The sequence below is a fragment of the Polypterus senegalus genome, chromosome 2 (genome assembly GCF_016835505.1).
Source record: "Polypterus senegalus isolate Bchr_013 chromosome 2, ASM1683550v1, whole genome shotgun sequence".
Taxonomy (NCBI): Eukaryota; Metazoa; Chordata; class Cladistia; order Polypteriformes; family Polypteridae; genus Polypterus; species Polypterus senegalus.
The window spans coordinates 185488199-185512629 of record NC_053155.1 but is presented as its reverse complement, the minus strand read 5'-3'; the positions used below and the strand labels follow the sequence as shown (position 1 = coordinate 185512629).

Sequence of the window (24431 nt, the reverse complement as noted above, 5' to 3'; positions counted from 1 at the left end):
GAAGAATGTTCAGAGAAATAATTGCTTCTTTTTGGTTTTGCATAGGCTTTAATAATTTTATGTTATATCAATTGTGGCGGACAGCCGGGGCCCATGCCAGCTGGGACGCCCCTTCAGTATATGTTCAGGTGGAACAACCATGGACTATTCAATACCTCCCCCCTGAAGGCTAGATGGCAACCCTCCTGGGTTGGAGCAGTGCCTTGGTCTCCCGCAGGGCTCCATGGGAACCGGAGTTTGGTGCAGCCCTGTTGGGTCCCATAGGCGCCGCCAGGGGGTGCTGCAGCTGGGACTCCTGAGCCCTTATGGGCAGTGTGTTCACCACACCCGGAAGTGCAGCTGGAACTCGGCAGTTAAACACCTGGAGCACTTCCAGGTGGACTATAAAAGAAGCCAGCAGCCACCACTGTGCGGGTTGAGTCGAGAGGAGGAGGACAATGCTTGCCGAGAGGAGTGGTGGAGAAAAGTGTGTTGTAGTGTGTTTTACTTTGGTTTATTTGGTGTGCTTCGTGCTTGGGACTGTGTTTTACCTGAGGGACACGGGGAAGACGTGGACCCTAGGCGTAGAAGGAAAATAAATCATTTTGGTTGATTTTAACGTGCCTCCGTTGTCAATCTGTGTTGGGTCAGGCGCATATATAGCGCCTTTATCGCACAATGTTTACTGCACGCATCAAATAAAAAATGACCTCACTGGGACAATTATTAGTTGAATTAACTGGCTTAATATGTCATATTGATCAGACAGATGTCACCTGCAGTGGACATCTCAGAGCACCAAACCCCAGATACAAACACAAAAGTCTTAGGTTCAAACACTGTTATACCTTAAACAGGCATCTTCCACAATGTGCAATCACAATCATGATGAAATACTTTTCTCTTCTGCTTCTCCTCAGGCAACCATTGTCCTTTTCTTATTCCCTGGTTGAGGCAAAGTGCCTTCTTTTATGCCAGATCCAGATAATTTTGGTGTCACAACACTGCACTCAGGTAGCTCTTCTTGGTCAGGCAGACCCTTCCTTCTGGTGGTACCAAATTAAACCAGTGGGGCACCCCTTTGGGACTACAACTCCAATGCACCCCTATGGGCGTGCACATGGGAGATTCGTGTTGGGTGAACACATAGCGATGGCAGGCTGTCTGCTTTCATCCTTCCATTATAAAGGCTTCAGGCCAGGTAAGGAACCATTCTGTCTGCCAACCTGTGTCTCCTCTATGACACAGGCCATCAGACAATCATTATTTAATAGCAAGCACTGATTTATTTATTTATGGAAATATTTTCTTTTTCACAACAAAGTATGACTTTTCTAATGCAATCATTCTCAGTCCTGGGGACCTATTGTGGCTGCAGGTTTTTGCTCCAACCAGCGTCTGTTTTTAACTGGATTGCTAACCTAATCAAATGATCTGTTATTACCCAGTTTATGTGTTTTGGAGTCAATGTAAAAATGTTCTAAGCAGTTATATGTAGTTTGAACTTTTTAACAATATTTTCATCTCGATTTCCATTGTTCTTTTCCATGTTTTATGGTTATTTAATCCGTTATTTATTAATTAGTGGCTCTGAAGTAGTAGTACTAAAGTAGTTGCAGCCTTTCATCATTCAGTGTTGTTTTCCCAGGTGTCTACTCTGCTTCTTTTTAATTGTCATTATTAGGATACAACGAAAGAAGCAAACTACCCAGAAAAAGGTCACACTAATAGAAAACAAATGAGTTAAGCATTTAAAGATATTGAAAAAACAGAAATACTTCTAAATATTTTGTAAATGTAAAACTCATACTATTATGCTTTTCTGAATGTAAAATAAGAGAAGAGAAAAAAAGACCAGCTAATTAAATGAGATCAATTATTACCACTGATTGTGAATCTGATCGGAACAAAAGCCTGCAACCATAAGGGGTCCCAGGACTGAGTTTGAGAACCCCTGTTCTAATGTGGAGTGCCCCTTCCTGATTTTCTCTATTATTATAAACTAGCCAACCCGCGGCGTACCATACGCCGCATAATCAGGCCGGCTTTTTAATAATTTTTAAGCACAGGGAGAAAATTAACATTTGAAAAATCGGTAATGTAATAAATCAGCAAGAAAAGCAACATTGTAACAATGCACGGAACGAACCAACACACAATCGTCTGTGCGGCGCTCAAGCGCAGTGGGTGGAACGGGAGGAGAGGAGAAGGACGTCTATTCCGCTCCCTCCGTCATGCTAGTCTGCTGATTTCTCGTTCAGTATGCACTGCCTGCTCATGTGCCCACCTCCAACTTGTCACTCAAGTCGTTGTCGTCTTTGTACAGTCCAGATGCACCTGTGACTCACGTAGACTTTTCATTGCTCTGTGCGGTTTTGGCTGCCTTTCTATATATATAATCCACCAAGACACCCGACCTGATTGGAGCTGATTGGACCAAGTGGAGGTAATTATCTGCCTGGCCAGGGGGAGACGGTGTGCGCTAAACCTTCTTCTGTTGTATCTGCAGGCCAAATACGGGAAAACCTGCCTGATTTAACAACAACAATGTCAATTCCAGTTCTGGCACCAAGAATGACATCACATCCGGTTTCGGCACCAAGAAAGACGTCACTTCCGTTTCAGAACCAAAAAAGATGTCACTTCCAGTTTCGGCACCAAGAAAGATGTCACTTCCGGTTTCGGCACCAAGAAAGACGTCACTTCTGGTATCCGGCTTCAGAAGACTTCGCTACCGGCTTCACCATTTAAAACCGCCATCTTCTCCACAACCAAATCAGTTCAGTCTGAAATTCAACCCATGCACATCAGTGCCTATCTTAAAACCCTTTTTGCAGCCAAGGACAATATACAGGTGGCTGCCCCAAAACTTTCCAGTGTGTTGAGACTCATTCTTTTACAGTATATATCATACGCATGTATTATATGTTAGGTTTATATATTTATATGTATATATGCCCCAGGTTTAGGAGATGCATCTAAAATAACACAAATGGCTCTTTAGATTCAATGTCATAACAATTTGCATTACATTACATCTCTTGTGACCTTCTTTGCTGGTTTTTACGGCTTTCATTGTGGTACTAGCAACCTGAAAAAATGGCTTTGGTTAAAAAAGTCAAAACAAACAAAAAAAAAAAATGAAGCCACAGCCAATGAATTTTAAGGCGGAACATCTGGGAAGAGTTGGGATTCCTGCACTCCCTGCAGAGGGAAAACTGCTGTTGGAGAACGAATGACAACAGGTCTGCTCCGACTCTTCATGAAGAGCACTAGGAATATATTCAGATATCTCTATATGTGTTCAGCTTAGAAGAAGAACACTTCGTTTAAAACCGGCTAGGCCATGAGTCTGTTGCAAGTTGTTTTTTGCACGCTGCTTATTTCTGGAGTTCTTGTAAATTATGGTAAGTGCATTATTACAGTTTGCTGCTGTTCTACCTGTATTGACTCCTTTTATTTCTTTTCTCAAAAGTAAGGTTTTACTTTTAGGAAAGTGATGTAAAAACCTCAATCCCAAACCCTTTTAAGTGGATTCTGTTTTTTGTGTGTTTGTGTTCTCTGTGAAAGGCACTATGTAGGCTAAAGATTATGTCACTTGTTTCAAATTTGTGACCTCTGATGTATTAGCTGTTTCAATTAAAATTTTAACCTTTCTCTGTACATTCATTCCACACTGACTTGGCTGTTTAATTGAGCTGTGTGCCTAATACTGGGCAGCATGCCTCTATTTATATAGCACCTTGCATTGTGGGAGCTGTCAAAAAGCACAGCAAAAAAAAGAGCAAAGCAAAATTAATTTTGAGTGCTCAAGAGTGTAGATGTTGATAGAATAAAATAAAATAAAATAATGGAGGAATTATTTAACATGAGGAAGGGGGTTGAGAAGGTACGTTTAGAATGAGCTCATCAGTTTGAACAATCAAAAAGCAAAGCATATAAATATCATCTTTGTAATATGGGTTTTTACAAATTAGGAAAAGTTCATGCTCTAGTAAGGTGGTCAATAATCTGCCTAGCGAGACTTTAAATATTTTTTATTGTCATTACATCAACATTGACACTTCTACAGGCAGTGAGCTGAGAAAGAGGCTAATTAAAAGGCAACAAGCAACCCTCTTTAATCTCAATAAAATGTCGTGAGAGCAGCTCATTAACATGTGGCTCTGCTGTCTGCTAAACCCCTTATTGGTGTGTTCAGACAAAATATTATAATTATATTATTTACTTTGTAAAGTAACTATCGTGTAAAATAAACACTGATTAACTGATTGAAGAAATGCAAGACCTCAACACGTGCGTCGAAAACTTAGCAGAACGTTAGCTTCATGCGCATCACAGCATTATCTAAGAGTGTCAGCCTTATTAGTGTGTATGAATCTCTACCTCCGTACTGTAGTTCTGTGCACATGTCGCTTGGTTTGTCATTCTTTTATAATTTAGCTACTTAACTGGCATGTGGATAATTAAAATGGATTCGGTGCTGTATCTAATAGCTAAGACTTGTAAATGAGATTTGGTGAAGTGAAAACATGCATTTGTTACTGGAATGAAGGCATCTGTTAAGTAAATACATAAAAATAACTACAATTTATATTGGGCTCCCATCACTTAATCCCTGCTTTAATTAGCCATGCACAATAATTGTATGCATTAACCATTTTAAAAGCAGAAAGTGTAACGCTTATGTTTTCTATATAAAGCAGGCAAGATTAAATTTACAAATTGCTCAAAATAAAATTAACTTTATCAAAGTTGTGAAAGTGAGCCGTTCCCATTTACAAGTGCATAATAACATAAGGTATGCATAAGAAATTTGTATAACAGTTGTGGTAGCCGACCTCGGACACAAACAGGCGGACATGTTGGCTTCACCCAACACACGTTTATTTGCCATATTTACAAGTAAGTGCAGTCCCCAAAGTCCTGGCCACAACACAATGCCTCTGTCACTTCTTCAGGCCGCCTCCACTCCTCTCCACCAAGCTCTCTTCTCTCTCGACTCTAGCCATTGTATGAAGGGAGACGGCCTCTTTTATGGTCCCTCGGATGTGCTCCAGGTGTGTCCCAGCAATCTTCCATCGTCATGCCCAAGTGTGGCGGAAGTGCCGGCTGCATCCCTGGAAGCACTCTGGGTGTCCCTGCTCCTCTTCCCCCCGATACTTCCAGGTGTGGCAGAAGTGCTGAAGTCCAGGGCTCTGTAGGCATTGGGGCGCCCCCTGGCAGTGACCACTGGCCCCTACAGGGTTGAGCTTCAAAGCTCTGTACCCGTGGCCCCACAAAGATACCAGGGCACCTGCCTCCACATGGTCTGGAGAAGGCACAAGCTCTCCTCCGATCCTCCTGGGTGTCCCGGCCAGGTTGCCACCCCAGCCATCTCTGACACAGTTTAGATACTGCAAAGATGCATCTATTACTCATTTATTCTTATGTAACAAGACCTTAACAAAGACTTGTTTTGGTATTCATGACAATAAGTAGGTTATTCATCTCTGTGCAGTGTGGCATTTGGTAATATTGCTTATGAATATAAAGGATTCACAGTCCATATATAGGGGTCTGGGCGGTCTCTTGGTCTGGAGTCCATACAGATTTTATTTTTTTTCTCCAGCCTTTGGAGTTTTTTTTTTGTTTTTCCTGTCCACCCTGGCCATCGGACCTTACTTATTCTATGTTAATTAATGTTGACTTATGTTTATTTTTTATTGTGTCTTCTATTTTTCTATTCTTCATTTTGTAAAGCACTTTGAGCTACATTTTTTTGTATGAAAATCTGCTATATAAATAAATGTTGATTGATTGATTGATATATTGAAGTATGCAATATATAGAGAAATATGTCTCGCTTAAGCCACTTCTGACCAGGGCCTTCTCAACGTATTAGCACCCTGGGCACTGGTCTGGGGTCCTAGGAGCATAGGGGCCGACAATATTTCTGATGCCTATGTATGTTTCTGTTTTGCTATCACAACAGGGACCACAGTGCACTACTTTGCCCGGGGGCCTATGATGCTGGTGGGACGGCCCTGCAGGCACTCCAAAGTGAAGTTATTTTTGCAGACCACAGTGCACAGATGAATAACCACTTTACTGTTCCTTTGTAAGACAGCAAGAGAGCTGTCATGGAATTATGGCCCATACCAGCAGCCACTACAGGAAACTATAGTCTGATGCAAAACTAGGGATGCCCCTGACCCTGGAAGCAATTCCAGGACTGGGCCACAAGTGACGCCAGATTAGGTTTTAGATCTGTCTCACTGAGCTTGGAGCTGGAAGATAAGTCAGGTTAAATGCTTCACTCGCAAAAGGTGAAGAGAGTCTAGCAAGAGATTGGGGACAGATGGGGGATGCTTGTGATTCTTTAAGACTGGCCAGTGGCTGTGCCAGTCCATGTGGAAGACAGGCTTAAACACATGAGGCCTCATGTCTAAAATAGAAAACTTTCTTATGCTTGGAAATGTGTGTAGCCATTTGTAGATTTATAAAATATTAACTTGGCATGGAGATTGGCTCCAGCAGACCCACGTGACCCTGTAGTTAGGATATAGTGGGTTGGATAATGGATGGATGGCTGGCATGGAAGTTGGCTTAAAGTTATGGCAAGACTTTAAAGTTATGTAGACTTTTTTGGTGTCGGGACTCCAGGCAGCAGGACAATGAAGTGAACAGAAAATCTCATTGCACGTTTCACTGAAGTGTCAGTCACATTCCAATGTTCTTGAAATAATTACTGTATATCACAGGTAATTGGCATGTTCTCTTAACACAGCAGGCTTCAGTGTTGGTAATAACACCTATTGCATGTGCTTAATGTTAAATCTTCTTAGTGCAACTCTTTTTTTGTCTTTAAAAGGGATTTTTTGTGTTGTTGTACAACTTAAATGGCAATGGCAGCATTGGCTCTTTTGGAGGATATCACCAATGGCAGGCTACAGCAAGATTTCAGGGACTGCAAATAATATTTTGGCTCATGAAGATGCCTGGCATATAAGCTGATTTAGATTTCCTAGAGCCGTTCTCTTGGAGTTGTGTCAGTACAGAGCCCATCATGTAAAAATCACACAATCCCTGATCTGTTGCAGATTTTAACAACTTTAGAGTATTTGGTGACGGGCACTTTTCAGGATGAATTGGCTGACTGTTCAGGAATCGCGCTGTCATCTCTGAGCAGTGTCATGCCATTGTAGAATGAATTTGCTTTTGTAAACTTTTATTCAGTTGATATAAAACTAATATGTGGTGTTCAAATGTGTCTGACTAATGTTGTGAGGTGGTCTGGCACAACCCACAATTCCTTTATTATGGCAAATAGTAGTGTGGGAGGCAGACCTCAGGGTTATGCTATATGCGATGGTAGGTGGCATGGTAAGTAAACCTAACTGATAGGATTGCATTTAAGTTTAGCACGTTACTGACAAATTGTATAAAGTTTCTTTCAGCTGATAGTGGATACACCACAAGAGGGGAAAAATAATGAAACACAGTCACACTCATGAATGGTGATAGAACAGACTATTGGCTCATTAAAAGGTAGACGGCAGTATTTGGACTCACTGGGTGGCACAGTGCTGTACAGGTCTGAGGCATTGTGATGGCTTGTGCAGTACTACACAGCACAGAGCAGAAGCATGGATGGGGTCAGCTCATCGATTGTAATGGCAATTCAAAGACGTTTGAGCGTTGTACATTGAATGAAAAGAGACATGTATTGTAACATAGACATTTACTTGGCAAAATTATTTGCTTTTTTTATTAGTTCAATGCAAATTTTTCTAATATGTCACATTTCTGCACATCACATTGTGCACTGGCAGCGGTCTAGGCACTGAATGATGGCACATTGCTATTGTTCTCTCCACACAGCTGCTCCCATTCTTTTTTTCTTTTCTTTTATTTGTGATTCCGGCAGAGACACCACCAAGAGTAATGTTCTCTGCTTCACTCAGTAATACCTTAAATTTACATTCTCTATTGTTCCATGGTTTGTAGTAAAGAGGCCACTCAGAAACATGGCAAAGTTTATATGGTGATTAGATCATTAATATTCAAAAAAGGAGCTTTTAACACCATATATGGTTAGTGACGGACGATGATGGGGAGTGGCTAAAAGCACGTGCATGCACATAATTTTAAGTTGATCTGAGATAAAGGAACTTGCCGTGGCAGGTGGCAAAATGTATTGTTTTGTAAATTCAATTTTGTTTGTGCGGGCACCATTTTTGCCTTTTAAGCAGTTTTGATATTATTTTGGTTATCCATCCATCTATTATCCAACCCGCTATATCCTAACTACAGGGTCACGGGGGTCTGTTGGAGCCAATCCCAGGGTGCAAGGCAGGAAACAAACCCCGGACAGGGTGCCAGCTTTTGGTTATAAGGGTTTTAAGTTTCTTTTTATTCATATTTCTCATTATTATTTTATTATTATAAAATTTGCTGTCACCATTTTGGGACATCTTTCATGTGCTCGGCCATATTGTTTCTTAGCAAAAGTGCTGCTGGTGGTCACATATGTTTGCTACATAATTACATTTGGTGTCATTGTGTGTGCCCTGTTTAGATGGCAGCTCAGTAATTGTTAGCATTTTGAAATTTATGACATACTTGATAAGAATTTTTAGATACAGTATACAGGGATAGGATTTATAGGTAGCCAGTTATTTGTGTTGTTACCTTTTGACCACAAATACTCATTTAGCACTGAAATTTTTCCTGGCTTTGGCCTTCAGTCTCTCTATTAACTATTCCTTCGAAATTTGCTCACAAAATTTCATTTTCATATCCTGGGCCATTTGAATAGAATTATTCTCTTTATGTCAAGTTTATTGATTATGAAAAGGTAGTTGACAGTATGGATCAGGAAATCTTGTGGAAACTCCTGAGACACTAAGGAACCCAGAATAATTAATTTCGCTCACACCGAGCACCTATGAAGACATCTCTTGCAAGGTGGTCCATGCAGGCCAGACTCCTTTAAAGTCAAGACCAGAGTGTGACTTGAATGCTTTTTGTCACCTTTTCTGTTTCCCTTGGTGATCGATTGGATCATGAAATCAGCCACAACAGAGAAGAAAACTGGGATTGAGTGAACCCTGTGGACACAACTAGATGACCGGAACGTTGCAGATGACATAGCCCTTCTCTTACACAGTTACAGCCAAATGCAGGATAAGACACATCAGCCAAAATAGGACTGAATATCAGCAAGAAGAAAACCAAGTTCAAAATTACAACATATAAATAGTACAAGGTGACACTCTTGAAGAACTGGACCCCTAGGAAGCATTGCGGATATACAATTTGGTACAGAGATGTCACTGCTAGACTGGGGCAGACAAAGACAACTTTTATTTCACTGAATAATATTAGTTCTTCCGGAAAGATACAAACAGCAATGAAATTTAGAAGCTCAACATCAAAGTACCGTATATACTTGCGTATAAGTCGGGTCTTGAAACCCGAAAAATCAATCATAAAAGCAGACCCTGACATTTACGCCTATTCAAAAATGCGACACTTACATTTTTTTTTTTTATCATCTTGCCTTCTCCAATCTCGCACCAGTTTCTCGGACGCATCAAATTTTGTTGCAGCAGTATAATTATCAATTTCTTTTGCCACTTCAACGACTTTTAATTTAAAACCAGCTTCATATTTTCTTCTGATCGAATGCACCATCGTAGATGAGGGATGTTCTTATGATAAAGTGTATAAGGGTGTGAGATACAAAAAACACAAAACAGTGCAAACGTCTCTTCGGAATAGTTCAGGTATTACCATGTGGTCACGTAGGCACAATACATAGAAAAAAAGGCAGTGTGCTCCGTAGTTACTCTCTCAGGTCGGCGTTAGAATATCATAATCTCTTGGACCAATAGTGGCAGTTTTCCAAATTCAACTTATACAACCGACATTATAAAATACCAGAAATTATACGGTAAAATCATGTATGGGGGAGAACTTAAATGCGAGTATATATGGTAGTTCTGTTTTATGGTCCAGAAACATGAAGAATGACCAGATGGATGGAATTGAGGATATACACTTTTATCAACAATTTCCAGCAAAGGATGTTCAAAATACAGTTGCCTGACAAATTAAGAAATGAGGACTTGTGGTAGAATGCAGGACTAGAGCCAGTGACTAAGGGATTTTGGAGGAGAATTGGAGTTGGATTGGAGATATCCTCAGGAAACATGCTTCAAACACCACCTGACTTGGAATACTCAGGGAAAAAGGAAGAGAAACAGACCAAGAATCACTTGGAAGTGAGACACAGAGGCAGAATGAAAAAAGTATAACACCAGCTAAAAAGAAATGGAAAAGATAACCCAGAGCTGAGTGTCACTATGATAGTGTATGATAGCCTACATCGCATAAGTAATCCTGAGCCATTTCCTCCTTTACTTATTTTTCAATCTTGAATCTCTTAAAACATTGGCTATATGGTAAATGTATTATAATATTATCAGAAAAGGAAAATGTTCAAAATATAACTAGCCATATTTTTCACACTTACAGTTAAGATAACTTTGGCTGGTGACTTTCTATAGTAAATATAATTTATAGCTGCTATAACTATTGTGCTGTTCTTTATTTTGTCTTAACAACTGGAGCATAAAGAGTGACTTGTTTAGGTTCTCACAGTGAGCCACAAATGGGGAATGAGCCAGCAACCATAAGTTATAAAAGTGAACGCCTTGTCTAACAAGCCACCCCTGCCTGGACGGAGTTTAATTTAGTATATTTTTCCTGATCCGTCATGTGCCACAAATCAATCCTCAACATTTTGAATTGTGATTAATGTAATGTTTTTTTTACCTTTTTGCATTTGCTTAAATGCACTAGGCATTGAGAAACTGTTCAGGAATGGAGCACATCATCCTGGCATCACTCCATGCATTGAATAATACCAGGGACATCAAAGTCTGTCAGAACAATTTGTTTTAAACACATGGGGTTGGGTTATAAGAATCAAAAGAACAAAGTAAAAGAAGACATTACTACCTGAAGGGGTTTTACTTTGCAGGCATGGATTGCTTTATGCTTGGATTGTTGGATCCTCCACTTCCCTACATTTCTTTAGGACCACCAGAGCACTCTGTCCCAACTTCCCTCTCTCTCACCTGCTCATGCCTATCAATGAGCCTCATCCCTAATTCCATACACTATTATTTACTTATTTGGCTGATGCCTTTGTCACTTGAGATACAATTGATTGCATTTCTGTTGTTTTTTTTTTTCCAAATGTAGGAGAGTTACGTCAAGTGACTTGCTCGTGGTCACACAATAGCAGGATTTGAACCCACAACCTCAGGGTTTGAGGTCAAAAGCCTCAACCATTAAACCACATTGCCTGCATTAAGCACAGTCTGACATGGTTATCTGTTTTGTGTGTCTTCTTTCTGTTTTATATGAAAATTCCACCTTATTGATAATTTTTATCATGCTTAAATATTTTAATACCTTATTTCAATACAACTTTGTGTTTCTAGAGGATACTATATTGTTTGAGCAACTGGCTCCTATTGCTATCCTGTGACGTGAAGTGACATGGTGTGTGACTGTTATGGTTTGACCAGAGCTCTGTCTGTTACTTCAATTTCTTTTTTTGTGTATATATATATATATATTATTTTGTTTTGTAGTTTTCCATGTATGTTCAGCTTCATCTTTCTGGACATGTGTTATGATATGGTTTAGTTTTGAATTTATTTCTTGTTGCCTGGGTTTTGTTTTAATTTCTCCTTGTAGTCTTTATGGGTCAATGGATCCATGCTTGCATTTATGTTTAGTTTTGATTTGGTGTTATGGTAGTTAAAAATATGTTTGACTCTTGTGATACAATTTTGTTTTTCTAGTTATGGTGCTATTTTCATTTGATGTTGCCTAAAAATTGGTATTCAATGACGGCTGAAAGTGTGCCATGACAGTATAAAGGACAGCATTGTGCACTTCCTGGTTACCTGAGATTAATCAGATAAAAGCAACAGACATTTGCCGATGTGAATATTGGTTAGACCAGTGTTTCCCAAACTCGGTCCTGGGGACCCCTGTGGCTGCAGGTTTTTGATCCAACCAGCTTCTTTTTTTAATTGAACTCCTGGGCTAATTAGTGAACTGATATTTCCCAAGTTCTGTGTTTAGGGAACTAATATAGAAATTAGAAAACTAAGTTTGCGAAAAAAAAATATTAAAATGTACCAAGTAGTTATATAGGAATGTTTTTTGTTTTCTTTTTAGCAGTATTTTCATCTTGATTTTCATTCTACTTTTCTAGGTGTTCTAATTGTTTAATTAATCCATTATTTACTAATTAGTGGGTCTGACTCTAAAGTAGTTGTAGCCTTTGATTATTCAGTGTTGTTTGCCAGCGTGTCTGATCTGCTCGTTTTAAATTGTCATTATTAAGATACAACGAATGGGGAAAAACTGCACAGAGAAAGGGCAAAGTATAATGAAATCAACAAAAGAGAGTTAAGCATTTAAATCTATAGCAAAAGCACAAATATTTATAAATGTCTTATAAATGTAAAAATCATGCTGCTGTGCTTTTCTCAATGTCGAATAAAAAAAAAAAATACCAGCTAATTAAATGAAATCAGTGTTATCAGGTGTTGTCACTGATTAAGAATCCGGTTGGAACAAAAACCTGCAGCCACAGGGGGTCCCCAGGACCGAGTTTGGGAAACACTGGGTTAGACGTTCCCAGTTTTAAATTGCTGTCTGATAGAACTGATTTTCAGTAATGATTTTTGGATTGTTTTATTGTCTACGTTTCATCATCTCATCCTTTAATTTTTAATCTGTCATTATTTACTATGGGCAGAACGTTGTATTCTTTCTTTCTGTTAACATTTTCTGGTTCTTTAAGCTTTGAGTAATTTTGAAGAATTCTAATATAGGCTGTTTCTTGTTGTACCATTTTTCATATACTCTGCAAATTGAACCAAAGGGGACAGACTCCCTAAGCCTATAGATGTGGAAACCAACCTCAGCTTTTTTAAAGGTTTTACACTCCTCTATTGAATGCTGAGGCATTAACAACTGCTCTTGTTATTTGTAATCCCTTGTTTTTCTAACTTCTCATTGTTTTTCATTCATCTAGCTTTGATTTTTTCCTCTGCTCTTTGTTTTTTACATTTTGGATTTGTTCTCTCTGGCAAGACTGATAGCCAAGAAGTAGTGGAAAGGGCTGGGAGACAGAGAGACACTGCATCAAAGTTTAAAGCAGCGTTTGTCAACCTTTACGTATTTGCGAGTTTTCATAGCAGTTTTAATCGCGTCCCCCTAACGTTTTTTTGAAAGGAGCCCACTAATACCAATTTGTTCTTTTTTAGTGAATGATATATCATAGATGCATATTTTACTATACCTACTTAACTTTTATCGACATTTATCTAACTCTATATTTATTTTTCTAGTATCAGAATGTAGTTTAAGTTAATTTGTTTTGGTTTCAATAGATGTATTTTTCATATTTTCGATTCTTGTTTTCTTATTTCACAACTTCGTGCCCCGCTTTTTGTTACTTCCTAGGGGGGTTCACCCCACAGTTTGAGAACCACTGGTTTAAAGAGAGGCTAGGGTCAGACGCCAAGAAGTCAAAATGATGAGGCAAATAAACCAGTTTGTAAACCAAAATCAAATTTAAAAATAATACACTAGAATGGCACAGTGGTAGCGCTGCTGCCTCGCAGTAAGGAGACCTGGGTTTGCTTCCAGGGACCTCCGTGTGTGGAGTTTGCATGTTCTCCCCATGTCTGTGTGGGTTTCCTCTGGGTGCTCTGGTTTTCTCCCACAGTCCAAAGACAAGCAGTCTAGGTGCATTGGCAATTCTAAATTGCCCCTGGTGTGTGTGTGTGTATGTGTGCGCGCGCCCTGCGGTGGGTTGGTGCCCTGCCCAGGGTTTGTTGTTGGCTGGGATTGGCTCCAGCAGACCCCCGTGACCCTGTAGTTAGGATATAGTGGGTTGGATAACGGATGGATGGATGATAAACACTAGAATGAGTTGCCAAATAATCAAAAGGAAACTCTTTCCGCTTCTTTTAAAGGTACTAAAAATCCCAGACAACAAGAAATATGTGATAACTGCGTTTTATAAAAATCGTGGTAGTGACAGCACAAGTCGTGACCTCCCTTTGTCACTTGGTTGCAATTAGCATAGCAAGCACAAGAAATGCAGTAATAGGAAAACAAAATGGTGGAGCACCAAGGAATATTTTAAACAAACTATAAATGATCCCAGATTACAAAAATAATTAAAATGAAAAAAATAAATGAAATAATAAATTAAAATAATTAAAATTGCAAAAATTAATTCCTGGTAGTCCAAAACCCCTAAAAAGATGAAAATAGCACAGCAATGCATGGAATACTCAAAATAAAAGATTAAACAATGTTTATATTCATTAAATGATTTTGGTCTTTGTTTTGTACTCTTTTGGTTTATCAGTTTTTGACTGCTTGTTGTTAACCTCATTTGATACTATTGCTTGTGATTTATTCTTTTAATGTGTTGCCAATACCCCTCTTAAATTATGACGGGACATTGTTTTGTTTTATGGGCTAGGGTTTTTTTTTCGTGGTTCCCTTCTTCCTTTTGAGATTTATAATTGTTGTCTCCTTTTTGATTGAGTAGTCACTTCAGTTATTAGTGTAAGGCATGCTGCAGTGGACGCTCCTGCTATGCAAGTGTTTTACTGTTTATACTTGCGCACGTACTTTACATAAATCTGGAGGAATCCACCAGGTGGCAGTGCGAGAGATTATCATGGTGAGAACAGGTTTGGCTTCACTGTGTTGTGAATTGCTTGGAACAGCCAATAAATTCTGATGACACCTTACCATAATATCTCTTTAAAGGATATTTAATGATTAAATCCATCAATCCAGGGATGTGTCCATTCCAGCTAGCATTGCGCACGAGGCAGAAACAATCCTTAGATGGGGCATCAGTTCATTGCAAGGTGAATAAAAGCACACACATACACAGGAATCATTTTAGTGTCACCAAATCTGCATATTTTTGGAAGAAAACCGGAGCACACTGAGGAAACCCACCAGAAAAACATGTAAACTCCAGGCAGGGAATACCAGCAACATGACTCCCTGTGAGACGGCAGCGCCACCGCTCTGCCACCTCGTCACCCCATGTGTGTAATTATTAACAGTATTCATTATTTAAATGAAATTAACGATTTATCTGTAAAATGTAACATATATACTTTAATGCATTTCATCATGAAAGTGATATCAAGTATAAATCTAAGGATTCTAAATTTGCAGAGAGTTGGAATATCATACATGTAATGTGTTCTGTGTGGTGATCTATTGCTGCTTGCTGTCAGGTCAGGAGGCAGTCCCAGAAGCTCGTCGCGATTAAAAACTGGGATGACGTTTACAACGGTCTTCTTTAATGATAAAGTAAACTACAAGGTTAGAGTGGTCATTTCGAGATTAAAGCCGAAATTTCCACTATAATCACAAAATACACCTTTTCACTGCATCCTTAATTTTTTCCTCTGTGGCTCAAATACAGCGCTGTAAATTATGTTGCTGTTGTGAAGTTGCAAAAAAGACGGCACAAAAGATGGTATGTGAGACTTTTAAAATGTATCGTGTCCTTACGATGGGGAATATTCAACGCTTAAATATAAAAGCTCCACGAATGCATATCGGCATGCGAATGTATGTCAGCATTTTGCTTCACCACATAGAACCATTCATCAAACATCGAAGCACGCACATTGACCCTGGTGGATCCTCAAAGCGGCCTTCATTCACATGTAGATGGTAAACAGAGACTCTGACGTCACATTTTAACTTTTAGCACACTGCGCCCACCGACTTTTTGCTGGTGCTGCAACTCGTCATGTTAAGTTCTGAGGACCTGCTCAGAGGACACATCAAATGAATGCTGGGAACGCATGATAGCCATGATACGGGTACATACGCGTTCTGAGCGTGAAGTATAAACGAGCCCTAACAGACCCTTGCTTCAAGTTTGACTACTATTTGCTTAATTCATTTATAAGAGATATTTGTTCATATTGCCCAGTACAAAAAATAACATCCAGCTCAATGTGACTGTAACAGTCATCTTAAAATTTTGACAAACTCCTATGTGACGCCAAGATGTGGTGCACTCTTAAAAATAAAGGTGCCGAAGTTTTTCATTGAAGTGATGTTAAAGGGGAACCACTTTTTTATTTCCATAAGAACCATCCATATTAAGGATCATGAAACAGACTTCATTGTTTTCAGATCTGTACCATCTTCTACAAACAGCCATGAACATAAGACAACAGATTTGTGAAATACCAATGTACTCATGATTTTAATAGGACTTTTGCTACATCCTATAATCCACAGGTTATGTTCAGGTTTTCTTGACTTGTCAGTATTCTGTTATACATTAAAGATGTTGTTTTAAACCCATATGATATGAACCTTATCTGAGCTCAAAGAACCAATTTCATATGCAAAGAATCTTTCCCAGAATGAAATGGTTTGTTGACCGCATTGGTTATGCTAGGAACCACACAACCCAAGAAAGTACTATTACAGAACCAATATTTTTAACCCAGTACTTCTATGTTGAAGACTTCCCTCGGAACTGATCACTGCCTTGTACCACCTTGGTGACTTCTGCACCCTTGCAGCCTGATAAAATAATTTGTGTAAATGATGAGGAAAAAATGTCATTGTGCATGTCAGACCTCAAGAACCTTGCTATGCTTGGACTCCATGTTAACTCAGCTCATGAAAGAAACACTGCAATGAATGTTAATAATTGTGGCCTGAGTCACTTTAAGAAAAATATGTTATTAGAAATGATTACGGTGTTTTATTTTTTCTTTGTTAATTATTTTTTAATAATTCGTACTGCTTTAAATGACACTATATTAAAATAAATGTGAAGAAACATCCTTTTCAGTTCATTTTTTACTCTACAATGGTCCTTCATTTAATACAAGCTAAATCATTAAAGGAAAATAATCTTCCTTTTTTAATTAGTAAACTGAATTTGTAGGTATTAAACTTTGTTAAACTAAATATTTTCTCACTTTTGCTATGAAGGTCTTGTGAATGGAGGCTGTCCTGCGATCAAACACGTTCCAAATGGACGCATGTTCTTTCGGTATGGGGGACTGTATGCAATCTTTACGTGCAATCATGGCTTTAAAGTTCATGGATATCACACCAGCAGTTGTGTTGCTGGTCGATGGACCAGGGCACCCCCTATTTGTGTAGGTAAGTAATTTTTCTTGTATACACACTGTATTTTCTGGCTAGAATTCTGGTTATTATAGTGACCTAATATAAAAAAGTCCAATGCACCTGTACAATGTGACTAGAGAAGCTGGGAAAAATTAATACACAGTTGCTGTTATAGGACAATTGGGAACCTGTCAAGCATCATAAAGCAGAACTTGTCAATTCACATAAAAGAGGAGTTTTAAATTGAGAAGAATCACGTTTCTCTCTGTGAGTGCAGTAGCGCCGCTCCACAATGGGAGCGAAATGAAGTCAAGTTGGAAGAACACTGCCCGTGTCTTTTTTTTTTTTTTAATCAAGAGGATCAGACGCCTCCACATTCTTCTGACAATGCAGACGTTAGAGCGCTAGGCTGCACCAAATCATAATTGAAGGATGTGGCCTGATGTTTGAAGTTCATGACAGTTGGCCTTCCTGGTTAGTTTTCCTAACTCACTGGAGACCATTGTTTGTGCTTTTTTAAGTCCCTTTAAGTTCAGCTGGATGTTGCCAAGTTCACCCCAGAAGCCACGTATTTGTGGGGCATTAATTCAATATAGTGAATTGTAGGTCTTTTTTTTTTACTGTTATTACTATTGTTAAAAATCTTAATCATTCTGTATGAGAGCCTCCCCACTGTTGACCTTAATAATAGTGGAACAAGCAATGTGACATCAACACACTGCACTAAAAATGAGAATGGCCCTTACACACCAGTGTCTGAATTTTGTAACACATAAACCAATCATAAAAGCAAGCAATAAAGTCACAAAAGGAAGAAAATCAAAAAGAAATACCGGGCTATTCAAAATGAAAGAGCAGATTTTTAAAATGTATAAGACAGAAACACATTCCACACATCACTGGATAGAGGAGAGTTCAAAGTTTAAAAGCCCACCTAAAAGAACCAGTGAATGCCACTGAACGCTGTTTCTAGTAAAATGGAGACAACACCACAAATCATTTTGCATGCTTCAATTTGCGAAGTGTGAGTCAATTGTTCAAGTGCAATGTGAATTCTGCTGATGGTTCAACAAACAGCCGCCTCGTCATATGCAAATTTACAAGTGGCATAAATAATTTGTAGAAGAAAGCTATATATGCAAACGTAGAAGCATTGGTCTTCCACACACGTCAGATGAAAAAAATCGAGCGTATCTGAGATGTGCTCAAACGGAGCCCTAGGAAATCCACATCAATTACTAAGCATTGAACATGGAATTCCTCAAACAACGGTATGGCGTGTTCTTAGATAGCATCTGCATATGAAGCCTTACAAGTTGCAATTAGTGCAGGCATTGCATCCTGATGACCATGATTGCACTGCAATTCGGGAGGATATGGAAGAGGACAATTTTCCCAAACGACAATTTTTTTCCGATGAATCAACTTTCCATCACTCTAGTAAGGTTAATCACCACAAAATTAGAATTGGGGGTATGAAAATCCTTGCATAGTTGTCAAATATGGAGAGTACATTAAAGAAAGAGTGTTTATTGCACCTATGCCTGCTAATCTTCAAGATGTGAATTCCCCTTGAGATTAATAAAGTATCTATCTATCTATCTATCTATCTATCTATCTATCTATCTATCTATCTATCTATCTATCTATCTATCTATCTATCTATCTATCTATCTATCTATCTATCTATCTATCTATCTATCTATCTATCAAATTGAAGAAGCTGTAAATTCAGTAACCAGGGACCAGTTGACTTGTGTGTGGCAAGACACACGTTTTGATGTATGTCGTGCTACACATGGTGCTCATGGTGAGTTTATGCAACCTCAAGGACCATACGACCAAACTTTGAACTTTCCTCTACCCAGTGATGTGCGGAATGTGTTTCCGTCTTAGGCCTTGTTCACACGGGCGTTAAGTTTTTGGATAAACGAACTTGCTCTGAACGTCCTAGACGTTTATGTTGCATTTTGTGGTGGCGATCGATTGACTTCTACACCGGAGTTCGTTTGTCTCTGTCTAACGCCAGCCTGCAGCCCAAATTGTAGTTTGTGTGTTAACCTGTGGAGGCAGTGTCGGGAACTGGATATGAAAGCCCTTGTCGTTTTATTTGAGGTGCCTCCTTTCAATATGGGCCATTTTGCTATGTTAGATATTAATCTTCTTGTTTTAAAAATACTCGTAATACGGCGACGTAGGGAGAGAAAAATCGCCGCTACTGGGTTCATCCTCTGACTGCACGTCGGGTTAAAGCAGTGCTTCTCAATTATTTTCTGTCATGCCCCCCCTAGGAAGAAGAAAACATCTCGCACCCCCCACACGACTATAAATAGTATCATTTGTCTATAAAATTGTTATAAGTACACCTCTGCATAACACTGTATCCTTATTAACGTATAAGAGAATAAAAAAGAAAGAAATATGGACCAATTTACAACAAAGAATAACTTTATTAAATGTAACAGAAAAGATTTAAAGTGCATTCTAAATTAAAAAAAAAATTAAAAGAAAAATAAAAAAGCATGTTCCCGAGGTTAAACGCGCCCCCCTTGACGGAGCAGCCCCACTATTTGAGAAACACTGGGTTAAAGGAAGTTTTTGTGCTTTATGAAGAAATCGAAAATTTCGCGCAAGTTTTTAATTACTGTCGGATGTCCGTTTCCACTTTTGATTGTCTGCTGCAGCTGGTGCAATGCCACATTGCACGCCGATCAACCAATATGCGACTTGGTGTTAGCCCTGAAGAGAGACTACTTGTCACTTTGAGGTAAGGAAACAGTAGTCGAGTGTGCGCTTACACCGGTGTTATGCACTGAAATGCCTCCCCGCCTCCGAGCGTAAAATAAGCGCGCAGAAAACGAACTAGAAGCGGTTTCCTTGCGTTCATTGGGTTTTGAACGCCAAGAAAAGCTGCATGCAACGTTTTTTTGATGCCGTATAAACGCGTAGCCGGACAAACGCACGTCACCAAAGCCCGTGTGAACACTCTCATTGATTCCTACGTAGAAAACACTCGGCGCTTGATCCGCACTCACCGGACGCTACGAACGCAAAAAAAATGCTCGATTTTAACGCCCGTGTGAACAAGGCCTTATACAGTTTGTTTGAAATATATTTTTGAAATCTGCTCTTTCATTGAATGAATAGCCCTGTATAATGTTTACTTCAGCTTCAACTTAGTTGTGGATTTCAGTCTTGACTCTTGGTTGTGCCTGGTAGGTAATAGCGGTTATTGATTCCATGTTAAAGACTCTCTGTTTTTGTCCTGCCCTTTAGTGCTGGTGTTTATTTCTCTTCCTCTCGGCCTGTCTTGGGCTGTTTATTTTGAAAGTGACTAAGACTGCAATTGTTTTATTTCTTAAATGGACACCAGTGTGTCCATTTAAAAGACTGCAGTTAGACGGTTGCACTTTGCAGTTCTACATACAACCCTTGCTCCTTGCTTCTGTAATGCTCAAAAGAGCTGATTAGAGGAATAATAAGAAAGGGGATGTTCTTACAGAAAATTCAAAAGAAAAGTCAGATATGCCCAGCTTGTTTCAGTATAACAGCTGTGACAGATAGGGTGCGCTGTTGTCCCCTTGAACCCTCAGACCGGACGCCAGACACCAGATAAAAGGCTTTATTATAGTAATAATGTGCAGAAAGCACCCTCCACTCGGCAATACTCATAAACAATACAATAATCACAATAATCAATAAACCTCCACACCTCCCAGCACCTCAGTGACCCTTCCTCCCAACTCGGCTCACTGCTGGGATCCCTCACAGTCCTTTTATACTACTTGACCCGGAAGTGCTTCTGATCCCCCAGTCCATGTGATTCCCTCGCACTTCCGGGTGAGGTGAAAACTCCTCTTTTTCTTCAGCCCAGAAGTACTTTATTTCTTCCGTCCTCGTGACTGGGAAGTACTTCCGGGCTATACGGAGAATATAAGTCCTTGAGCCTCCCTGCAGCGTCCTCTGGTGGCCCTCACGGTATCCACCAGGGCTGTGAAGGAAAACTCCAAGGTCCATGATGCCCTGAAGGAATCTCTACGTTGCAGGGAGGGCTCCATCTGGCGACTTGGGGGTATTGGCCGGGATAAGATTGGCCATAGTCCACACAGCAAAAAAATAAACCAAATTAGAAACAAACAGGGTAGAATTATTTAAACACTGACTGATGCTGTATTATCAGAAAACTGTAGATTTGAACAGCCCAACAATAAAACAATATATAATATCTGTTTGGTACAAATTAATTAATTTTCTTACAAGTTAGACATTAATTAAAATTTTGTGAAACCTTTCCTTTATCATCTTCCACATTTTGTGTTGTTGTTGAAAAGGTACGTTTACAGTAATATTTGACATCCACCTGTCATGACTCAATTCTTTGTTGCTTATTTGCAGTGTTCATGTGTGTTTTGCAATATCCTGCACTCCAGTTTGGGTCCTCAAACACCACCATTTTGATTTCTGTTGTTTGGTCCACTTCCCATGTTTCTAGCTCCATGGCCTTTGAGGTCATGACCTGTGATTCTTTATATTAAACTTGCTCCAAATTTTCTCTAAGTTCTTTTGGAGGGTCTTTGTTGATTCCATAACACTTCATAATATTTAATATTCCTCATAACACTGCACTAAAGTGAGAAAACGAAATCTTGCCAAAGAAACTACCTGTCTAGCCCATCTTTTCTGGCTCAGATTAATTTTTCACTGGCCACACGTTTTGGAAGTCCACCAAATGAACATCATTTTGAACAAATATCTTTGCATGCCTATCAGACAGCCTTGGTGTCACAATCACTCCTAACCCATTAACTGCTTTGTTTGATGTACTCAGTTGGGCTTAAGGTGGAGAAGGACAAACAAATTGTTACAGCCTTTACCTCACTACTAGCACGTAGACTTTTCTTGCTCAATTGGAAGAATCCGAACCCAACACCTTTAAGTCAGTGGATAACTGAAGTCCTATATATGGAAGCGTATTAGGCCACGGAGAAGAAAAAAAAATACGGACACAGTGAAGAAACTTCACTTTAATCTCGACGCTCCTGCAGTAAAGAAAGCACATTGAATTCTGTGTTCGTGTCTCCGACCACCAGCTCACGAACCCAACATTTACAAAATATTTCAGTTAAACCTGCGCTATACCCCTTCATACATCCAGCTTTTTGGAGCCTCGTTACACCTGCCATAAAGGTTTTCTGTACTGAACGTACACTGCAAGGGAACAGCACTACAGCCACGCAACCGAAACCCCCCTTCCCCCCGACATTCATCATGAAAATGATATCAAGCATTCTAAATGTTCAGAGAGCAGGAATATCATAAAGTGAATGTATTCTGTGTGGTGATCACTGCCTGCGCCTCCTCTCAGTGCAAGAGGAAGTCAGTTTCAGAAGTGCGTAGTGATTAACAACTGGATTGGGGAAAACTTAAAACAAAGTATTTAATGTGCTATATTCATTATGAAGGGGTTTGAGAAAATCTAGTAACTTAAACATTGATTTTAAAATGCAGTTTACGACATAGCAAAGTAAAACTAGAGACAGAAAAAACAAGGGTTTAAAGTGGAAATGTTAAATTTAATCTTAATAAAAATGGTGAGAATAAAGTGGAAATGTTAACTTTAATCTTAACATAAACGGTGAAAATAAGGTGGAAAATGTCAAGTTTATTCTTGATATGCACTTTTTTTCTTCACTGTGTCCGTATTTTTTTTTCTTCACCGTGGTCCTAATACGTTTCCGTACCTACACTATCCGAAATTGCAAAAAATCAAATTCTCACTTAGAGAAACTGTTCAAAACATTTTCAAAATATGTCAGGATCTAATTAATAACATTCTAGAATAAGGTTATATATCAGTGAAAAGGATATTTGCACTGGCTTTTGGCTATCCTCTCTTTTTCTTTTGGATGGGGGATTGAATTTCAGTTTGTTAAATTTGACTTGATTGTATGGAATGTTATTTTCTTTAAATAAAATCAACAAAAATATGCCAAAAAGCCTAATTTTTCCAGCCACAGCCCAATCCAATTAAGGAAAAAGGCACAAGAGATCTGCCACATTTAGGCACAGTTACCTTTTGAAAGATTACCCCTGAAGCAGCATACTATTGGAAAAAATTATATGTAACCAAATATCATAACTTAATGTCTGTTTGTTGTTAAGATTTGGCTGTTAATTAATTCTCCATAACAATGACTATGCATGTTTTTGATTTTGCAGCTGCTGGTTGCACAGACATCGGAAGCATCCTTCATGGAAGCCGGACTTTGAATCACGACAGCTCGCTGATCTTCTTTGCATGTGATAAAGGTTATCGACTCTCAGGACCCTCACTTCTTTACTGCAATGGCCCAACATGGAATGGCTCTAAGCCAGTATGCAAAGGTGAGAGTGACTTATCACAGATGAAAACAATAATTGGAACCCACGCAGTATCCATATAGCAAAACAGGAAGCACTTTGTCCTTTTGCAGAGATATCAGGAGCACCACATACCACTTTCCAGTGACCTCGTGACCCCTGTAAAAGGAATAGACTCGACACACTTAAAAAGGTTTGGGGCAGCCACCCATATATTATTCCTGGCTGCAAAAGATTCTTGTTGTATACAGAGATGTTCTCTATACTGAGTCCAAAACAGAACTGATGAGGGTTTGTCAAGATGGCGGTTTTAAGCGATATGACAGGAAGTGATGTAAGGGAACCGGAAGTGATGTTCTTCATTAGTCAGAGTAGGTGCCGGAAGTGATAATCTTCAAGGCGCCGAAACCGGGAGGGACATTCTTCTGGGTGCTGAAACCAGGAGTGACATCATCTTTTTAAATCAGACAGGTTTTCCCACGGCTGGTCAGTTGAGATAACAGTAGGATTAGTGCACCCCGCCACCCCCTGGCCTGCCGTGGAATTATCTTTGCTTGGTACATAAAACATCTTCCTAGTTGCACGTGTGTGACACCCCCTTCACAGGAAGTGTCAGACACACTGCGAAGGCTTTGGCCAAGAGGTCATTAAAGGCCTGTATCTTATGTTAAATCTTAACAAAAGTTTGTTTTGGCATTTACAACACTTACAAACCACATCAGTAATGTGGTTAATCTCTGTATAGTGTGTCATTTGATATGCTGGTAAATTTATTTGTCATATGAAGGATTTACAGGTCTTATTTATTGAATTATGCAATATCAAGAGAAATATGTCTCACTTAAGACACTTCAGTGAAGTTATTTTAG

The 24431-nt window shown here is 39.3% G+C and overlaps 1 protein-coding gene across 1 annotated transcript in view; it reads left to right on the top strand.

Moving 5' to 3' along the window:
* Positions 1-3257: 3257 nt before the first annotated feature.
* The window catches only part of LOC120524651, a 61916-nt gene continuing 40742 nt past the window's right edge, over positions 3258-24431 (top strand). The window contains exons 1-3 of the mRNA XM_039746477.1: positions 3258-3386; positions 17062-17235; positions 23422-23586. Coding sequence (XP_039602411.1) covers positions 3326-3386; positions 17062-17235; positions 23422-23586 — 400 coding nt within the window. The 5' untranslated portion in view covers positions 3258-3325. The remainder of the gene's footprint in view (positions 3387-17061; positions 17236-23421; positions 23587-24431) is intronic.